The 22,760-nt window shown below is 42.9% G+C and overlaps 1 protein-coding gene across 1 annotated transcript in view; it reads left to right on the top strand.

The window, feature by feature from the left end:
• The window catches only part of LOC311106142 (sacsin-like), a gene marked incomplete at its 5' end in the record, with an annotated part of 44,441 nt that extends 27,175 nt beyond the window's left edge, over positions 1-17,266 (top strand). Inside the window, one exon of the mRNA XM_084148469.1 lies at positions 2,908-17,266. Coding sequence (XP_084004595.1) covers positions 2,908-14,483 — 11,576 coding nt within the window. The 3' untranslated portion in view covers positions 14,484-17,266. The remainder of the gene's footprint in view (positions 1-2,907) is intronic.
• Positions 17,267-22,760: the final 5,494 nt, after the last annotated feature.

Below are 22,760 nucleotides of genomic sequence, written 5' to 3' on the forward strand. Positions count from 1 at the left end.
ACATTTTACCCCAATTACCTCGACTAACCGGTGCCCCCGCACATTGACTCGGTACCGGTACCCCCTGTTTATAGCCTCGCTATTGTTATTTTTATTCCTGCGCTTTAATTATTTGTTACTTTTAGTTCTTATTATTTTATAATGTATTTTTTTGTGATTTCTTTTGATATTCTTTCTTAAAACTGCATTGTTGGTTAATGGCTTGTAAGTAAGCATTTTACTGTAAGGTCTACACCTGTTGTATTCGGCGCATGTGACAAATACATTTGATTTGATTTGATTTTTGGGAATCACAGGATGTACAGTGAGGGAAAAAAGTATTTGATCCCCTGCTGATTTTGTACGTTTGCCCACTGACAAAGACATGATCAGTCTATAATTTTAATGGTAGGTTTATTTGAACAGTGAGAGACAGAATTACAACAAAAATATCCAGAAAAACGCATGTCAAAAATGTTTTCAATTGATTTGCATTTTAATGAGGGAAATAAGTATTTGACCCCTCTGCAAAACATGACTTAGTACTTGGTGGCAAAAACCTTGTTGGCAATCACAGAGGTCAGACGTTTCTTGTAGTTGGCCACCAGGTTTGCACACATCCCAGGAGGGATTTTGTTCCACTCCTCTTTGCAGATCTTCTCCAAGTCATTAGGGTTTCGAGGCTGACGTTTGGCAACTCGAACCTTCAGCTCCCTCCACAGATTGTCTATGGGATTAAGGTCTGGAGACTGGCTAGGCCACTCCAGGACCTTAATGTGCTTCTTCTTGAGCCACTCCTTTGTTGCCTTGGCCGTGTGTTTTGGGTCATTGCCATGCTGGAATACCCATCCACGACCCATTTTCAATGCCCTGGCTGAGGGAAGGAGGTTCTCACCCAAGATTTGACGGTACATGGCCCCGTCCATTGTCCCTTTGATGCGGTGAAGTTGTCCTGTCCCCTTAGCAGAAAAACAAGCCCAAAGCATAATGTTTCCACCTCCATGTTTGACGGTGGGGATGGTGTTCTTGGGGTCATAGGCAGCATTCCTCCTCCTCCAAACACGGCGAGTTGAGGTGATGCCAAAGAGCTCCATTTTGGTCTCATCTGACCACAACACTTTCACCCAGTTCTCCTCTGAATCATTCAGATGTTCATTGGCAAACTTCAGACGGCCCTGTATATGTGCTTTCTTGAGCAGGGGGACATTGCGGGCGCTGCAGGATTTCAGTCCTTCACGGCTTAGTGTGTTACCAATTGTTTTCTTGGTGACTATGGTCCCAGCTGCCTTGAGATCATTGACAAGATCCTTCCGTGTAGTTCTGGGCTGATTCCTCACCGTTCTCATGATCATTGCAACTCCACGAGGTGAAAACTTGCATGGAGCCCCAGGCTGAGGGAGATTTACAGTTATTTTGTGTTTCTTCCATTTGCGAATAATCGCACCAACTGTTGTCACCTTCTCACCAAGCTGCTTGGCGATGGTTTTGTAGCCCATTCCAGCCTTGTGTAGGTCTACAATCTTGTCCCTGACATCCTTGGAGAGCTCTTTGGTCTTGGCCATGGTGGAGAGTTTGGAATCTGATTGATTGATTGCTTCTGTGGACAGGTGTCTTTTATACAGGTAACAAGCTGAGATTAGGAGCACTCCCTTTAAGAGTGTGCTCCTAATCTCAGATCGTTACCTGTATAAAAGACACCTGGGAGCCAGAAATCTTTCTGATTGAGAGGTGGTCAAATACTTATTTCCCTCATTAAAATGCAAATCAATGTATAACATTTTTGATATGCGTTTTTCTGGATTTTTTTGTTGTTATTCTGTCTCTCACTGTTCAAATAAACCTACCATTAAAATTATAGACTGATCATGTCTTTGTCAGTGGGCAAACGTACAAAATCAGCTGGGGGATCAAATACTTTCTTCCCTCACTGTAGTTACATTTAAGTTGAAATAGTTATCAACGCGCTAACCTAAATGTCTAAAACATGTAATTTAAATGTAATTGCAGTGCAACAATTTCTTTGGGGGTGTTCAGGTAGGTACTTTGACATGTGGTGTTGTGTCCCGGAATAATTTTTGACATTAACCCAAACCAATACATTGTTTTAATGGGCACTATGCAAACTCTAATCTAATCTGTATCATACATTTAATGTGAACAGTAGCTAACATTGCCTCAACATTGATAAAGTCTGAATAGAATACATTTTTGGAAGTGGGAGCATTTGAAATAGTATGTTCCCTTCCATCTAATTTGAAACACGTCACATTTCATAGTGCCCATAATGTTTTTGTATTTGTTTAGCTGTGTGAGTTCCCAGACAAGTGTGTCTCTCTGGCAGTGTGAATTCTAACATGTCACTGGAACGCACTTTGTCTTTGCTGCAGGAATTCGCACAATCTTTATGTGTATCAGTCATTTAGTTAGAACTCATTGCAGAATTTGATGGCAGTCTTGTGATGTGACATTGAGTCTACTAAATATTAGCTTGTTAAGTGTATGTTATGCTTGCCACGGATAACTTAATGTAGTTGTTATGGTTTGCTGTGCTTTGGATTTTTTGAGTGTTGTAGTTAATCAAATTCTATTAAGTATAAATATTTGTAATGAAATGCTTGTTGTTTGCCTGATTAAGCCCATATGGTCTTGATGCAAATTATCATATTTGATTCAACTTGATTTTCTAATGTCCTGTTGATCCCTACTACATTGCAGGTACAAAATGCAAATATATCTTGTTGATACAGGTGGTGTTGATGGGAATGAACCTTGGGCTGTGCAGTAAAGCTAATAAATCACCTAGAATGCCTGCAGGACAAACATTGTTAAATGAAACTTTGGGCTTCTATATATGTAGTTCCTATAAATTATCATTGAGAAAGTCATCATTAAGGTTTATATTAACTTGTGTTTTTCTGTCTTCTACAGGAAGACCCTGCACTCAGGTACAAGTGCTAACACCTGAACGGTCAGCTCGACTCATAAAGGAGATCCTCTCAACAGTCTGGCCTACCAGAGACTTCACAGTCCAGTGGGACCATGGGAACCGAGAGAAGAAGCATCCTACACGCTCTTGGTTAAAGATGGTTTGGAAGCATCTGTATATTAACTTTGCTGATGACCTTAGTACGTTTGAAGACATGCCTTTGATCCCAAATGTGCCCCTGGAAGAAAGTGTGGACTCAATCGAGCTCCATCGTCTCAAAATTCCATCCCCTATTATCATTGTGGATGAGGAGGAGGCCCCACTTTCTGAAAGCCTTCTTGAAATCATGAAAAAACTTGGAGTAGTAGTGATGAAAAAGTTGGACCTGTGTTTGCAGCATCCTCTGTTGAAGAACTACATCCATCCTTCATCTCCCAGTATGCTACTGCAAATCATGGACAGGTCGTCAACCCAGAGAGTGGCCAGCCTGGTCTCATCGTTCTCAAGTAAACAGAAAGTAGCACTGAGGGACTTCCTGGCAGGGCTGTCTGACATCACAGAGAAAGAGAAGCGTATCCTCCTGGAGCTGACCATCTTTGAGAAAGTAGGGCCCTGTTCAGAGAAAGGCATCCCAACATATACCTCACTGAGAGGAGCCAGGGCTTTACACCATACCTCCAAGTATCCACCAAACGTCAAACTATCCATCAATGTTGTGGGCTGCAGTGATGAGGCATCCATTCGTCTCATTAAGATGCTGAACGTGGAACAGGTGAAAACCACTGACTGCTTGAAGTTGGTTGTTCAAGACATGGAGAAAGGGTTTTATTCAAAAGAGGATATCACTAAAATCATGCTCTGGGCCCTTAAGCATCTGTCATTCCTAAAGAATGAAAACAAAGCTGTGATTGGATGGCTTTCAGCTCTGAAGTTCATTCATACATCTGCAGGGAAATCTGTTGCAGCTACAGACCTTTTTGACCCTGAGCTGGAGATTTTACAGAATCTTTTCTACATGGAGGAGAAGAATAGGTTTCCCACAAGTACATACACATCATCTCCTGATATGCTACATTCACTGAGACAACTTGGACTGAAAAATGAAGTACAACTCAGCGAAAAAGATGTACTTCAGGTGGCACAGAAGATCGAGGAATTACAAGGTGGCAATGAGCCAGAATGGGAACCAGTTATACAGAAAGCAAAAACACTGCTGCAAATACTGAATAGACAAACCAAGCTGGTAAAGTCTTCAGAAGCTCAGACGTCCTTGAAAAAACTGAAATGGGTGCCAGTCTGCAAGGACAGACCTGTAAATTACCCAAAGTCCCTTGCCTGGATGAGAGACACCCATAACATCTGCTCATTCTCAGAAATGTGCAATATATCCCATGCAGTGCTAGTAGGTTCTTCAGTTGCACTTGTGGAGCGCACTTCTGCCGGCATGAAGAAGGCCCTGAAGTTATCTATAGAGCCACAGATTGATCAAGTGTTACAGCATTTAAAGGCAGTGAATGACTGGCACAGATCTCAAGCATTTACCACAGAAGACTGGTATCAATTCCAACAGATCCTTATTGAGATTTATGACTTCATGCAAGCACACCTTGAAGATGCAAGAGAGGCAATGAAGTCACTGCCATTTGATTGGGTGTGGACTGGCAAGACCTTTTCATCACCTAGCCACACAGTTCTAAAACCCATTTCTGACCTTGATTTGCAACCCTACCTGTACTCTTTGCCAAAGACCATTGCAAAGTTTCACAAACTTTTCAAATTCTGTGGTTCTGTCGAAGAGGTTGTCCCAAGCCATGTGTTCGATGTGATCAAAACAGTAAGGCAAAGGTGTGAGGAAGAAATGACTAAAGAGGAAAGTAAGCATGATCTCCTCCTCCTGATAAATATTCTGAGATGGCTGTATAACAGTCAAATTTCTGTGGACATTGACATGTATGTACCAATCCTTTGCTACAAGGATCCAAGCAAACTGGCCATGAAACCCATTCATGAATGCACCTACTGCGACATTAAAGTGGAGGATCTACATGACTTGCTTGATGATACATCAGAGCCCATTATTTTAGTCCATGATGACATCCCCATGAAAACAGCAGAATGGCTGAACGTGCCATGTTTGAGTACGAGACTGATAAACCCAGAAAACCTTGGCTTTGAACAATCAGGCCAACGGGAGCCTCTGACAGTGAGAATAAAGAACATTCTAGAAGAATATCCATCTGTCGCAGATATTTTCAAAGAACTTCTTCAAAATGCTGATGATGCGAGTGCTACAGAGTGTAGCTTCCTGATAGACATGCGGAAGAATATTGACATTCGAGAGAACCTGCTTGACCCTGGCATGATTATATGCCATGGCCCCTCCTTGTGGTCATTCAACAACTCTACATTCTCTGACACTGACTTTCTGAACATAACAAGGTTAGGTGGGTCAATGAAGAGATGTGAGGCAGACAAAGTTGGCAAATTTGGCCTAGGTTTCAACTCAGTTTATCACATCACTGACATCCCCATCATAATGAGCAGAGAGTTCATGATCATGTTCGATCCAAACATCAACCACATCAGCAAGCACATTAAAGACAGGTCAAACCCGGGAATTAAGATCAACTGGAGCAAACAACAGAAACGGCTGCGAAAGTTCCCCAATCAATTCAAACCCTTCATCAATGTCTTCAATTGCCAACTTCCTCTTGCACAAGAGTCTCCATACAAGTACGATGGAACACTGTTCAGACTCCCCTTCAGGACTGAGCAAGAAGCATCAGTGAGTGAAATCAGCAGTGTCTACTACAACACCCCAGACATCTACTCACTTGTTGATGAGTTCAGCATATGTGGCCACCGGCTCATTCTCTTCACTCAGCATGTTGGCTCCATGGTACTGAAGTACCTGAAATATGAAGAGCCCAATCCAGCAGCAGCACAGGATGTTGTTACTATCAACAAAAGTGTATGGTCATCCAAAGCTGCATATGGACCTCTGAGCATCCTGAAATCTGCAGCAAAAGTCATGAAAAAGGTAGCAGCCACCAACAGGGTACCAGCTGACACTCCCAAGTCTGGCTGTATCATACGCATTGTGGTGGAGGAGTTTCACAATGTGTTCAAGCGCATAGTTGATCTCCAGTCACCCCTTTTCAGAGGTTCAGAGGAGGATCCTTCCTCATACTTTGAAATGGCTGCCAAAGACGGAAAAAACAGACGACTCACAGACGAAATGCCGCAAAAGGCAGTTGATCTCACAAACTGGCTCATTTGTTCATGTATGGATGTGACCGAAGCTCTCAAATTTTCACTTGGTGAGAGCGGAAAACGACTTGGACTAGTGCCTTGTGGGGGTGTAGCTGTTCTGCTCTCAGAGGAGGAGAATCGAAAATGGACAGTGAAGGATAACACCAATCACATCAACCCGATAGGAGAGGTGTTTTGCTATTTACCTCTCAGAATCAAAACAGGTTTGCCAGTCCACATAAACGGCTGTTTTGCTGTGACATCTAACCGCAAAGAGATCTGGAAGACAGACACCAAAGGACACTGGAACTCAGTGTTCATGAGACACGTGATCGTCCAGGCATACCTAGCAGCACTCAATATGCTGCGTTCAATGGCAGAAAGTGGAGAACTGCTTGACTACAGCTACTATGTAGCATGGCCTGATCCAAGTGTAGTACACGATGATTTCACAGTGATCAGCCAAGGAGTCTATCAAGAGATCGCCAAAGGGGGGGACAGGGACCATGCAAAAGTTTTCTCAGATGGCAAAACCTGGGTATCAATCAAGTATGTCAGATTCCTAGATGACTCCCTGCTCTGTAGACCAGACATTGGTCCTGCTGCCTTCAAGATATTCCTAAAATATCTCAAGAAGAGCGGCTCGCAAGACCTCTGTGCTGTTGAGCTGCCTGACTGGGTCAAGGAAGGTTTTGATGATGCTGGATGCAAAGGGAAGCTGATAGAGAACACCCTGACTGAAAAGCAGTTCTTCTTAGATGTATTTTTCCCCCATATCCAAGACATCGACAAAGAACTTCGTGACCCACTAATGCATTATGTCTTGAATGGCAAACTGGACGAATTTGCATCAATTCTTAGAGAGACTCCATGCATCCCATGCTCTGGCCCCAATCAGCAATTAGTCATACCATCCAGACTAATCCATCCAGAAGGAAGAGTTGCAAAACTGTACAACGCTGATGATGGAAGATTTCCAGAAGGAACCTCAAAAGACTACATGAATCCAGTGTGCTTGGTCAAGCTAGTACAGCTGGGAATGGTCAAAGATGACCTCTCTTGGGATGATTTGATTGAACGTGCTGAATCTGTGTTCGATCTAAATGAAAATGATCACACTGCTGCATGTCTTCGGAGCAGCATTATTCTCAGTCTCAGTGATGAGAAGCTGAAAATGGCAGACTCAGGAGCAGGTAAACAACTGGAGAAGCTACAGGACATAAAGTTCCTTCCATTTCTGACAAAGCCTGCAGGGTTTTCACTACCATGGCATGGGAATACTTTCCCCCCGTCCACCATGTTTTCTGCCAAAGAGCTCTTTACGACTGACCACCAGGACACAGTGTGCTTGATGAAACCCATCCTTAATGAGAACTCTCCATCTTTCAAAGGGTGCGGTCCGATCACATTGGCTGTAAAAGACTCTCTAGGATTGATAAGAAAGCCAACAGTTGGACTAGTTGTCAGTCAACTTAAGGAACTTGCTAAGTCATTTGACGGAGTTACTTTGTATCAGGAAAATATCACCAATGCCTGCTACAAATACCTACATGAAGAAATGCTCCAGGATGCCAAAGCAAAGACACAGATCAATGAGGAACTGAAAACCTTCTGCTCCATTCTGGTGGAGAACACTTACGTTGAGCCCTCCAAAGTTGCATTCTACCAGAACTTTGATGCAGCACCATATCTCTACCAGCTTCCCAACAAGTACAGAAACAGTTGCCGTGAGCTCTTTGAGAATGTTGGGGTTCAGTCAAGCTTCACAGTTGAGAACTTTTCAGCAGTCCTTGAATTAGTGAAAAGGGAGTGTGGGAGAAGATCCCTCTCTGAGGATGACTTTCAGCTCTCTCGCAGAATCATTAGTGAAGGAATATGGGGCTTAATCAGAGACAAAAACCAAGAATTCTGCCAAGCTACCTATGGGGAAATTCTCCTTCCTGACACCCATCTTACACTGCAGCCATCAAAGTCTCTGTGTTACAATGACTGTCCTTGGATCAAAGTCAGAGACACAACTGTGAAATATTGCCATGCAGATATTCCAAGAGAGGTTGCTGTGAAATTAGGAGCAGTTCCCAAACGTCACAAAGCCCTGGAAAGGTATGCCTCAAATATCTGCTTCACTACACTTGGAAGTGAGTTTGGACAAAAAGAGAAACTCACAAGTAGAATTAAAAGTATCCTCAACGCTTACCCATCAGAAAAAGAAATGCTAAAGGAGCTCCTGCAGAATGCAGATGATGCTAAAGCCACTGAAATCTACTTTGTTTTTGATCCAAGAACCCACCCCACAGACAGAATATTTGATGACAAATGGTTGCCAATGCAAGGCCCATCACTCTGTGTCTACAACAATCAGCCTTTCACTGAGGATGATGTCAGAGGAATCCAGAACCTAGGAAGAGGAACAAAAGAAGCAAATCCTGGCAAAACTGGACAATATGGCATAGGATTCAACTCTGTGTATCACATCACAGACTGCCCGTCTTTCATTTCAAACAATGATATTCTTTGCATCTTCGATCCACATGCACGATATGCACCCGGGGCGACATCTGTTAGTCCTGGAAGAATGTTTAGGGACTTGGATTCTGACTTCAGATCTCAATTCTCTGATGTGCTAAATCTTTACCTGGGATCTCATTTCAGGCTTGAACGATGCACAATGTTCAGATTCCCCATACGCTCAACAGAAATGGCCAAAATATCAGAGATCAGCTCTGTTCCTGCATCAGACAGAATGGTGCAAAACCTTCTGGATAAACTAAAAACCGATGGGGCAGAACTCCTCATGTTCCTCAACCACATGGAGAAAATTTCCATCTGTGAAATAGAGAAAGCTACAGGTGACCTGAAGGTGCTATACTCTGTGACTGCTAAAATCACAGATGGTGACCGTCTAAAACGCAAGCAATTTCATGCCTCAGTGGTGGATAGTGTGACAAAAAAGAAGCAGCTCACTCAAATCCCAGTCCAGCAGATAACCTACTCAATTGATATAGAGGACTCAGATGGCAATCGAACAACTTGGATGGTCTGCAATCGATCTGGCTTCTCCTGCATAGAGAAAGTCTCAAAGGGTGTGATTTCAGCCCACAAAAATGAAGACATTACTCTCTTTCCACGTGGAGGGGTGGCTGCATGTGTAAGCCACAACTACAAGAAGCCCCACAGAGCATTCTGCTTTCTGCCCCTTTCATTGGAGACTGGCTTGCCCTTTCATGTTAATGGTCATTTTGCCTTAGATTCTGCCAGGAGAAACCTATGGAGAGATGACAATGGAGTAGGAGTGAGGAGTGACTGGAACAACAACTTGATGACATTTTTGATAGCTCCTGCCTATGTGGAGCTTTTGATTCAGCTGAAAAGACGATACTTCCCAGGACCCGATCCCACCATGACTGTGTTACAGGGAACACCAATTCACATCGTCAAAGACACTTTGAGGAAATTCCTGTACTTCTTCCCAGTCAACAGACTTGACATCCAGCCAGATTGGTACTGTCTTGTCAAAGCAGTGTACACCTGCATTCATGCTGACCTGAAACGTCTCCTTCCTGTCGTTAGGGCTCCCCACATTGACAACACAGACATGCACTCTGCCATATACATCTCCTGGGTGAACACATCCTCTGCAAACAAAGGTCGCGCATTCTTTGACAATCTGCTGCAGGATGAACTTCAACATCTGAAAAACACAGAATACAACATCTCCTCACGCAAGTCTGTTGCAGAAAATGTCTTCCGACTCAAGGCCCTGCTTTTGGATGTGGGCTTCAACTTGGTCCACAGTTGTGACGAAACAGCCAATCTTTACTTCTGTTTGGATGATGCAGGCATTCCCGTGAGCTATGTTACCCCAGAGGATGTACGAAACTTTCTCCTCACATTCTCATCCCCAGACACATCTTGCCAAGTTGGGAAACTTCCCTGTCGACTCCAGCAGTCAAATTACAAGCTCTTCCACAGCCTGAAGCTTCTGGTTGACTACTGCTTCAAAGACGTAGAGGAGGATAAAATCAACATAGAGGGGTTACCACTGATGATGACAATGGACAACATACTCCAGGTGTTTGATTCCAAGAAACCAAAGTTTCTGTCAACACACCATGAACTGGTCTCATCAAGGAAAGAGCTGTTCATGAACACACTGTACATGAAGTACAACAATATCCTGATGAATTTAGGTGTTGCAAAGGTCTTCGACATCAGCAGTTTTGGGGAACTGTTGAGTTCTGTTCTACCGCGTGAATACAGAACAAGGATCCCTGTGAAGTGGCGAGACAGCTACGTCAGTGAGTCTTGGCTGAAAGGTGCGTGGCACTTCATCAGTGAGAACATTGCAGTCAAGGAAGAGCAGGCAGGCATCAAACCAAATTTTGAGACTGTACTCGACCTACTGAAAGACTGGGCTTTGCTGCCAGGAATCAAATTCATGGTTTCAAGCAACAAGTTGATTGTCCCTGATCACGACGTGTTACTACCCCTGAGTTTGATAAGCGCAGCTATCTTTCCAAACGGGCAAAATGACAAAGTCTTTCACATCCTAATGAAAGGTGGATGCATTCAGCTTGCCATCAACAAAATAGGCTTCAAAGAGAATCCTGTCCTGCCTTTTCTGGCACAGCATACAGCAAACATAGACAATCCATCCAGCATCCTGAAAGCACTGGAGTACATGATTCAGACGGCAGCTTTCAAAACAGGAAGTTTAGCTGACAAAGAGTTTGAGGCTCTTCTGTTGTACTTCAACTGCAATTTGATCAACCTCACCCAAGAAGACGCTCAAACTCTGAAACTGCTCCCATGCTTTAAAGCAGTCAGTGGCAGATACATCAGCATTGCAAACTTTGGGTCATGCTATGTTCTGGCAAAAAGCATTCCCTCTGCAGATATGGAAAAATGGGCCCACACAACATCCTTCGCCTTTCTCGCAGACAATCCACAATTGAAGGAACTGTACAGTTTCCTTGGATGTTCCCCAATTGATGATCTGGAAGTCTACCTGAGGCATCTCCTACCAAAGTTTGACAGCTTGTCATACGAGGCCAAAATTGAGCACCTTGTCTATCTGAAGGAGAGACTTATGGCAATGGAGGAGTCATGTGGGATGAAGGATCATCTGTATGAGAAACTGGAAGGTCTGTCATTCATCTATGACTACACCAACAGACTCAAGTCTACCAAAATGTTCTATGATCAAACAGTGAAGGTGTTCGAAGTGATGCTCCCTCCAAAAGCATTCATACCCAATGACTTTTTCAAGAAGGTTGAGCAAGTGTCAAAGCCGAAAAATGGGACAGCATTTCTCACCTCATGGATCACATTCCTAAGGAATATAGGTCTCAAACACATTGTCTCTCAGCAGCAAATTCTCCAGTATGCAAAAGAAGTCAGCATCAAAGCTCAAACAGAGAACTGGTCCAAAGAAAAAGCCCAAATGATTGTTGATGTTCTCCTTAACCACATATTCAATGAGAGGACAGACCTATTTGTTGGCGCTTTCCTCAAAGAGCTGTCAATGATAGCATTCCTTTGTCCTGAGCGTGCACCCACTGAGCTGATCCGGCTTCATGCTCAATTCCAAGAGATGAATGGCACTCTCCCTCTGATACGTTTCAGTGGGTCTCAAGTCAATCCAAAATTCAAGCAAACTGATATCATTCAATTACTATGGACATCATGTCCCATTCTCCCAGAGAAGGCCACACCAGTAGCCATTAAAGACCAGGAGGGAAGCACGCTGACTGGCCAAGAACAACTGGACTTAGTGCTGACCATGTTAAGTGTCAACTTGGAACCTCCCTTGGACAAAGTGATAAGCAACTGCAAAAATATCTGCAACATATCCAATCCTGACGATGACATGGTGAAAACAAGAAACAAAGTCTTGAGATCCACCTACGAATTTCTCAATGCAGATAAAAGAGAATTTCGCTTCCAGCTACGAGGGGTGAGTTTTGTCATGGTTGAGGAGGGCTGGAAACTTCTAAAGCCAGAGGAGGTTGTCATCAACTTGGACAATGAATCTGACTTCAAGCCATACCTATACAAACTACCACTAGAGCTTGGCATCTTTCATCAGCTGTTTAAGCTTTTGGGCACAGAGGATGTTGTATCAACAAAACAATACGTTGAAGTGCTGTGCCGCATTTACAGAAATTCAGAGGGTAAGCAGCTTGACCCGAATGAAATGAGAACTGTGAAAAGGGCTGTCTCAGGGCTATTCAAAAGCCTACAGAATGACCCAGTTCAAATACGCAAAGACCTTGAGAGCCTCAGAGATTTGATATTTTACCTGCCAAGTCACGATGGTAGATTAGCCAAATCCAACAGTTTAGTGTTTGACGATGCCCCACACTACAAGAGCAGAATTCAGGGTAATGTAGGCGTTCAGATGCTTGTGGACATGAGTCAGTGTTATCTTGGCAAGGATCATTCCTTCCACACAAAGCTGATCATGCTGCTCCCACAGAAGCTAAGGCCAAGACTCCTGAGTAGTATCCTTGAGGAGCAGCTGGATGAGGAGTCTCCCAAAATGTGCCAGTTTGGAGCTTTCTGTTCGCTTCAGGGTCGCCTTCAGCTTCTACTGTCATCAGAACAGTTCATCACAGGACTGATACGAATAATGAAGCATGAAAATGACAATGCATTCCTTGTGAATGAGGAAAAAGCCATACGATTGTGCAAAGCACTTTGTGAGGGTTTGAAGGTGTCTTGTTTTGAGAAACTCCAGACAACACTAAGAGTCAAAGGTTGCAGCCCTATCCCACACAGCCGGAGTGAAACACTTGCCTTCCTGAAAAGGTACGGGACAGCTGTGATTCATCTCTACATCCAACACTCAGACAGCAAAGACATTAATTTTCTCTTAGCGCTGGCGATGACACTAAAATCTGCAACAGACAACTTGATATCTGACACCTCCTATCTAATTGCTATGCTGGGCTGTAACGACATCTACAGAATCACAGAGAAGCTGGACAACCTTGGCGTCAAGTATGACTCCACAGAGCCCTCAAAACTCGAGCTTCCTCTCCCTGGGACACCCATACCAGCTGAGATACACCATATACTCCTCATGGATCCAATGAATGTGTTTTACCCAGGAGAATATGTGGGTTACCTTGTGGACTCTGAAGGAGGGGATGTCTATGGCGGATATCAGCCCACATATACATATGCCATCATTGTTCAAGAAGTGGAGAAAGAAGAGGAGGACAACCCAAGCTTCCTTGGGAAATGCTTCCAAATTGACATTGGATATAGTGAGTACAAAATAGTAAGTTCTCTTGATCTGTACAAATTCTCTAGACAAGAGGAAAGTACTCATATCCGAGACAGCAGCGCCCCATCGACTCCAACAACCCCGCCAGAATGTCGCTCTCCTGGTCCTGGTCCACGATTGGTGCCTCCCCTTTTTACTAGAAAGGAAAATCACAAAGTCCCTCCCACAAAACAATCTCCCAAAAAGATAAGACTTAGTGCATTGCCAGAAATCCTAAAAGACGTGACCTTAGTTATTGAGCAAGCTTGGAAGCTCGCTGAAACGGAAAGGAAGAAGATAATTCGCCGGTTGTATCTCAAGTGGCATCCAGACAAGAATGCAGAGAATCTAGATGTAGCTACAGAGGTCTTCAAGCACTTACAGAATGAAATCAACAGGATGGAGAAGCAGACTCTGACAGATCAGCAGAACACTGACAGAGCATCCAGGAGAACTTTCTCAAAGTCTTCCACCCGCTTCCAGTCAGAGAAGTTTTCATTTCAAAGATTTTACACATCGTGGAACCAAGAGGCAACAAGCCATAGGTCTGAGAAACAGCAGTTCCGGGAGCAGTTCACTACTTATGCAGGTTCGTCACATTCTAATCGCTTCTTTGTGCCCCCGACCTTCAAGTCTGTTGGCAATCCTGTGGAAGCCCGCAGGTGGCTCAGGCAAGCAAGAGCCAACTTTTCTGCTGCACGGAATGACCTTCACAAAAATGCCAATGAGTGGGTGTGTTTCAAATGCTACCTGGCTACGAAACTAGCCTTGATAGCTGCCGACTATTCTGTCAGAGGGAAGTCAGACAAGGATGTGAAACCCACATCACTGGCACAGAAAGTGGAGGAGTACAACCCACAGCTAACAGGACTTGCCAAGGATGTCAACATCTTGGAGGGATATGGCGTGGACAGCCTAAGAACTCGCTATCCTGACCTCTTACCCTTTCCCCAGATCCCCAATGACAGATTCACGTCTGAGGTTGCAATGAGAGTGATGGAATGTACAGCACGGATCATCATCAAACTTGAAACTTTTGTGCAGCAAAAAATCTAATTCTGCCATGCTATTGGAACATATCAGATATGTTAAATAAAATAAATATGCATAGGTCCTCTGAACAATAGAAGATTATAGTGGCTGTGTGCAATACTGATATGTATATTATTGTTTTGAGGCTAAATTAAGTATCCAGCTGGCAGCTTAGATATACAGTACGCCAGAACCAATATTGGCACAATGTATACATGTATGGCTCTTCATATCCTAACACCGAGCTGTCTGAAAGTAATTTGACGTGGCTGTACCATTTTACAAAGACACAAATGATATTTAGCTCCAATGCTGTACATACAAATGCCCCAGCAATACTTTTTTTAACCAAAGACCCATGTTGAATATATTTGCTCTCAGATAATTGAGTACAACTATGCTGCTTTTTTACTTGACCTTTTATACAAGTATATTTTTCCTGCCATAGACAACCATTTGTCTGTACTTTGTTTGTTACCATCTAAAAAGTCAAGTTGATTGATTCTAGACAATTCTCTCATGTTGTCACTGTTGTCATGCGATGGGTTCTATTTGCAACATCTGAAAATGAACCAACAAAATTACAATAATATTTGTACTTTTAAAACATAATTATTTAATATTTTGATGGTTGGTTGTTATTTTTTTGTTTTTGTATAAGTTGTAAATGCTCTGTATCATGTGTTCTGCTTGTAAATGGACAAAGCACTTTCTCAAAACACCTCCGGTACTTGCACTTGTAGAGCGCTTGTGACACCCCAGCAGATTGGGAGAACTAGACTGAATAGAAAATGATTGTTACATCTAGCTTTCATATGTCTATACTTTTAGATTCTGTGTTATCATCATTGAATGTGTCTCCACTGAACTGTTTGTCAGTTTATCAGACTTTGAATGGTGTCTTTTAGGAGCACAATTGTACACTACATCTACTGTAATGATCTGTATGCTGACGAGTATGTATGATACATCAGGAACTTTTTGGAGTACTCATGACAAGAAAGCAGTTACCTGCTTTGAAAACATCATGGGTCAAAATGATTAACTATGGATTGGGCTGACCAAAATGATTTCGGGCAAGGATTCGTCCTTAAGAAAAATGGTGATTACCGTAACGAAGAACCATGGTGTTCTATGGCTAGATAATGTAACATGTTTATTTTGACAAAGTTAAATCGAGCTTTGTTTCATTTGATTGTCTGATCTTTTCATATTAGAGGAATATTGCAGGTGGCATCCTCATGTGGTGCTTGTTTTCGTCAATTGTCTTTACTCTTTTCGTGATTAAATTTTCATGAATGATTTTTGGGACTATAAATACACTGGAAGCATATTGTTGCAACACTATATATACAAAAGTATGTGGACACCCCTTCAAATTAGTGGATTCGGCTATTTCAGCCACACCCGTTGCTGACAGGTGTATAAAATCGAGCACCCAGCCATGAAATCTCCATAGACAAACATTGGCAGTAGAATGGCCTTATTGAAGAGCTCAGTGACTTTCAACGTGGCACCGTCATAGGATGCCGCCTTTCCAACAAGTCAGTTCGTCATATTTCTGCCCTGCTAGAGCTGCCCCGGTCAACTGTAAGTGCTGTTATTGTGAAGTGGAAACATCTAGGAGCAACAACGGCTCAGCCGCGAAGTGGTAGGCCACAAAAGCTCACAGAACGGGACCGCCGAGTGCTGAAGCGCGTAAAAATCGTCTGTCCTCGGTTGCAAAACTCACTACCGAGTTCCAAACTGCCTCTGGAAGCAATGTCAGCACAAGAACTGTTCGTCGGGAGCTTCATGAAATGGGTTTCCATGGCCGAGCAGTCGCACACAAGCCTAAGATCACCATGCGCAATGCCAAGTGTCGGCTGGAGTGGTGTAAAGCTCACAGCTATTGGACTCTGGAGCAGTGAAAACATGTTCTCTGGAGTGATGAATCACGCTTCACCATCTGACAGTCCGACGGACAAATCTGGCTTTGGGGGATGCCAGGAGAACGCTACCTGCCCAAATGCATAGTGCCAACTGTACATTTTGGTGGAGGAGGAATAATGGTCTGGGGCTGTTTTTCATGGTTCGGGCTAGGCCCCTTAGTTCCAGTGAAGCGAAATCTTAACGCTACAGCATACAATTACATTCTAGACGATTTTGTGCTTCCAACTTTGTGGCAACAGTTTGGGGAAGGCCCTTTCCTGTTTCAGCATGACAATACCCCCATGCACAAAGCGAGGTCTGTACAGAAATGGTTTGTCGAGATCGGTGGGGAAGAACTTGACTGGCCTGCACAGAGCCCTGACCTCAACCCCATCGAACACCTTTGGGATGAATTGGAACGCCAACTGTGAGCCAGGCCTAATCGGCCAACATCAGTGCCCGACCTCACTAATGCTCGTGGCTGAATGGAAGCAAGTCCCCGCAGCAATGTTCCAACATCTAGTGGAAAGCCTTCCCAGAAGAGTGGAGGCTGTTATAGCAGCAAAGGGAGGACCAACTCCATATTAATGCCCATGATTTGGAATGAGCTGTTCGACGAGCAGGTGTCCACATACTTTTGGTCATGTAGTGTACATTCAAATGTCATGTATTTTATTTGATATCTGTTTAATGTCTTATTACACCTCTAATAATCCTGAGGTGAGCAGCCACGGGGAATTCTTTGAAGAGATCTTTGACAAACTTTACTAGGGGAAAATGTATATCTTGATGTACGCAGTGCCATAGTTAATAAATTCCCCCAAATAAATTGAGTGAACCCTCCTTCTGTATAATACACTTAATGGTAACTGTAAAAGTGACAATCTATTAAATAATGAAAGGTACAGTTGCTGGCACCCATATATATATATATATATATATATATACAGTGGGGAGAACAAGTATTTGATACACTGCTGATTTTGCAGGTTTTCCTACTTACAAAGCATGTAGAGGTCTGTAATTTTTATCATAGGTACACGGAATCTAAAACAAAAATCCAGAAAATCACATTGTATAATTTTTAAGTAATTAATTTGCATTTTATTGCATGACCTAAGTATTTGATACATCAGAAAAGCAGAACTTAATATTTGGTACAGAAACCTTTGTTTGCAATTACAGAGATCATACGTTTCCTGTAGGTCTTGGCCAGGTTTGCACACACTGCAGCAGTGATTTTGGCCCACTCCTCCATACAGACCTTCTCCAGATCCTTCAGGTTTCGGGGCTGTCGCTGGGCAATACGGACTTTCAGCTCCCTCCAAAGATTTTCTATTGGGTTCAGGTCTGGAGACTGGCTAGGCCACTCTAGGACCTTGAGATGCTTCTTACGGAGCCACTCCTTAGTTGCCCTGGCTGTGTGTTTTGGGTTGTTGTCATGCTGGAAGACCCAGCCACGACCCATCTTCAATGCTCTTACTGAGGAAAGGAATTTGTTGGCCAAGATCTCGCGATACATGGCCCCATCCATCCTCCCCTCAATACGGTGCAGTCGTCCTGTCCCCTTTGCAGAAAAGCATCCCCAAAGAATGATGTTTCCACCTCCATGCTTCACGGTTGGGATGGTGTTTTTGGGGTTGTACTCATCCTTCTTCTTCCTCCAAACACGGCGAGTGGAGTTTAGACCAAAAAGCTCTATTTTTGTCTCATCAGACCACATGACCTTCTCCCATTCCTCCTCTGAATCATCCAGATGGTCATTGGCAAACTTCAGATGGGCCTGGACATGCGCTGGCTTGAGCAGGGGGACCTTGCGTGCGCTGCAGGATTTTAATCCATGACGGCGTAGTGTGTTACTAATGGTTTTCTTTGAGACTGTGGTCCCAGCTCTCTTCAGGTCATTGACCAGGTCCTGCCGTGTAGTTCTGGGCTGATCCTTCACCTTCCTCATGATCATTGATGCCCCACGAGGTGAGATCTTGCATGGAGCCCCAGACCGAGAGTGATTGACCGTCATCTTGAACTTCTTCCATTTTCTAATAATTGTGCCAACAGTTGTTGCCTTCTCACCAAGCTGCTTGCCTATTGTCCTGTAGCCCATCCCAGCCTTGTGCAGGTCTACAATTTTATCCCTGATGTCCTTACACAGCTCTCTGGTCTTGGCCATTGTGGAGAGGTTGGAGTCTGTTTGATTGAGTGTGTGGACAGGTGTCTTTTATACAGGTAACGAGTTCAAACAGGTGCAGTTAATACAGGTAATGAGTGGAGAACAGGAGGGCTTCTTAAAGAAAAACTAACAGGTCTGTGAGAGCCGGAATTCTTACTGGTTGGTAGGTGATCAAATACTTATGTCATGCAATAAAATGCAAATTAATTACTTAAAAATCATACAATGTGATTTTCTGGATGTTTGTTTTAGATTCCATCTCTCACAGTTGAAGTGTACCTATGATACAAATTACAGACCTCTACATGCTTTGTAAGTAGGAAAACCTGCAAAATCGGCAGTGTATCAAATACTTGTTCTCCCCACTGTATATATATATATATACAGTGGGGAGAACAAGTATTTGATACACTGCCGATTTTGCAGGTTTTCCTACTTACAAAGCATGTAGAGGTCTGTAATTTTTATCATAGGTACACTTCAACTGTGAGAGACGGAATCTAAAACAAAAATCCAGAAAATCACGTTGTATGATTTTTAAGTAATTAATTTGCATTTTATTGCATGACATAAGTATTTGATACATCAGAAAAGCAGAACTTAATATTTGGTACAGAAACCTTTGTTTGCAATTACAGAGATCATACGTTTCCTGTAGGTCTTGACCAGGTTTGCACACACTGCAGCAGGTATTTTGGCCCACTCCTCCATACAGACCTTCTCCAGATCCTTCAGGTTTCGGGGCTGTCGCTGGGCAATACGGACTTTCAGCTCCCTCCAAAGGGTTCAGGTCTGGAGACTGGCTAGGCCACTCCAGGACCTTGAGATGCTTCTTACGGAGCCACTCCTTAGTTGCCCTGGCTGTGTGTTTCGGGTCGTTGTCATGCTGGAAGGCCCAGCCACGACCCATCTTCAATGCTCTTACTGAGGGAAGGAGGTTGTTGGCCAAGATCTCGCGATACATGGCCCCATCCATCCTCCCCTCAATGCAGTGCAGTCGTCCTGTCCCCTTTGCAGAAAAGCATCCCCAAAGAATGATGTTTTCACCTCCATGCTTCATGGTTGGGATGGTGTTCTTGGGGTTGTACTCATCCTTCTTCTTCCTCCAAACACGGCGAGTGGAGTTTAGACCAAAAAGCTCTATTTTTGTCTCATCAGACCACATGATCTTCTCCCATTCCTCCTCTGGATCATCCAGATGGTCATTGGCAAACTTCAGACGGGCCTGGACATGCGCTGGCTTGAGAAGGGGGACCTTGCGTGTGCTGAAGGATTTTAATCCATGACGGCGTAGTGTGTTACTAATGGTTGTCTTTGAGACTGTGGTCCCAGCTCTCTTCAGGTCATTGACCAGGTCCTGCCGTGTAGTTCTGGGCTGATCCCTCACCTTCCTCATGATCATTGATGCCCCAAGAGGTGAGATCTTGCATGGAGCCCCAGACCGAAGGTGATTGACCGTCATCTTGAACTTCTTAAATTTTCTAATAATTGCGCCAACAGTTGTTGCCTTCTCACCAAGCTGCTTGCCTATTGTCCTTTATCCCATCTCAGCCTTGTGCAGGTCTACAATTTTATCCCTGATGTCCTTACACAGCTCTCTGGTCTTGGCCATTGTGGAGAGGTTGGAGTCTGTTTGATTGAGTGTGTGGACAGGTGTCTTTTATACAGGTAAAGAGTTCAAACAGGTGCAGTTAATACAGGTAATGAGTGGAGAACAGGACGGCTTCTTAAAGAAAAACTAACAGGTCTGTGAGAGACAGAATTCTTACTGGTTGGTAGGTGATCAAATACTTATGTCATGCAATAAAATGCAAATTAATTACTTAAAAATCATACAATGTGATTTTCTGGATTTTTGTTTTAGATTCTGTCTCTCACAGTTAAAGTGTACCTATGATAAAAATTACAGACCTCTACATGCTTTGTAAGTAGGAAAACCTGCAAAATCGGCAGTGTATCAAATACTTGTTCTCCCCACTGTATATATATATATATATATATATATATATATATATATATATATATATATATATATATATATATATATATATATATATATATATATATGTAATATATATACACATATATTTGTAATATGTTTTGTTTTATTTGCACTGTAATGGTGTAACTATTGAATTTGTTATAACTGGAACAGGAATTAAGTACAGAAACACTGGAGATGTAACAAGTATCCCAACGTATGGGCATGCATTCTGTGACTAAAGGCAGTGGCATGGGATTGTCTATGGACATGTGACCAAAGACCAGGAAATACTGCATGTTTGACTATTTTGTCTCTTTGAGCCATGGCTGGGGAATTTTTAGGATGTGCTACTGTTGCAGAAGTGCTCCACTAGAGTGCATCAGTGTTATACATGATGGAAAGCAAAGAAATACGCATTGGATGTCATTGTAGAAAAGCTTCAAATCTATTAATTGTCGCAAGACAGAAGATGATCATGGAACTTTTAAAATAAAGAAATTGATTATCCTTTTTTTTGCCCTGGTATTTATAATGTTCATGGAAAATGTATTTTCAGATACATAATTTCAAACAATGATATATACATTTTATTCTGTTAAAAATACAGGAGTTTTTTACAAGAATAGCACAAATGTTTTATTCAAACATACAAAACCTGGCACACATGTTCCACAATTTATCAAAACATCAACTTCACTGACAATTTTAGAATATTTAAAATGTTCATGCTGTACTGTGTAAGGACAACAAGCGAACACACATGAAGCAATACAACATGGGTTAACAGTGAACAGTAACACATTAGAATCTATATTACAGTCAAGGTCGTGACAAGATAACTAAGAAGCTAAAAAAAAAAAAGAACTATAAATATTCCCTAAAGTAGTAGAACACATACAGTTGAAGTCGGAAGTTTACATACACTAAGTTTACTGTGTCTTTAAACAGCTTGGAAAAATTCAGAAAATGATGTCATGGCTTTAGAAGCTTCCGATAGGCTAATTGACATCATTTGAGTCAATTGGAGGTGTACCTGTGGATGTATTTCAAGGCCTACCTTCAAACTCAGTGCCTCTTTGCTTGACATCATGGGAAAATCAAAAGAAATCAGCCAAGACCTCAGAAATGTTTTTGTAGACCTCCACAAGTCTGGTTCATCCTTGGGAGCAATTTCCAAACGCCTGAAGGTACCACGTTCATCTGTACAAACAATAGTATGCAAGTATAAACACCATGGGACCACGCAGCCGTCATACCGCTCAGGAAGGAGACGCGTTCTGTCTCCTAGAGATGAACATACTTTGGTGCGAAAAGTGCAAATCAATCCCAGAACAACAGCAAAGGACCTTGTGAAGATGCTGGAGGAATCAGGTACAAAAGTATCTATATCCACAGTAAAACGAGTCCTATGTCGACATAACCTGAAAGGCCGCTCAGCAAGGAAGAAGCCACTGCTCCAAAACCACCATAAAAAAGCCAGACTACAGTTTGCAACTGCACATGGGGACAAAGATCGTACTTTTTGGAGAAATGTCCTCTGGTCTGATGAAACAAAAATAGAACTGTTCGGCCATAATGACCATCGTTATGTTTGGAGGAAAAAGGGGATAGCATGCAAGCCAAAGAACACTATCCCAACCGTGAAGCACGGGGGTGGCAGCATCATGCTGTGGGGGTGCTTTGCTGCAGGAGGGACTGGTGCACTTCACAAAATAGATGGCATCATGAGGAAGGACAATTACAGTGGGGAAAAAATGTATTTAGTCAGCCACCAATTGTGCAAGTTCTCCCACTTAAAAAGATGAGAGAAGCCTGTAATTTTCATCATAGGTACACGTCCACTATGAAAAAAATCCAGAAAATCACATTGTAGGATTTTTAATGAATTTATTTGCAAATTATGGTGGAAAATAAGTATTTGGTCACCTACAAACAAGCAAGATTTCTGGCTCTCACAGACCTGTAACTTCTTCTTTAAGAGGCTCCTCTGTCCTCCACTCGTTACCTGTATTAATGGCACCTGTTTGAACTTGTTATCAGTATAAAAGACACCTGTCCACAACCTCAAACAGTCACACTCCAAACTCCACTATGGCCAAGACCAAAGAGCTGTCAAAGGACACCAGAAACAAAATTGTAGACCTGCACCAGGCTGGGAAGACTGAATCTGCAATAGGTAAGCAGCTTGGTTTGAAGAAATCAACTGTGGGAGCAATTATTAGGAAATGGAAGACAT

Source organism: Coregonus lavaretus, assembly GCF_964263955.1.
Source record: "Coregonus lavaretus genome assembly, chromosome: 30".
In the NCBI taxonomy this organism is placed as follows: domain Eukaryota; kingdom Metazoa; phylum Chordata; class Actinopteri; order Salmoniformes; family Salmonidae; genus Coregonus; species Coregonus lavaretus.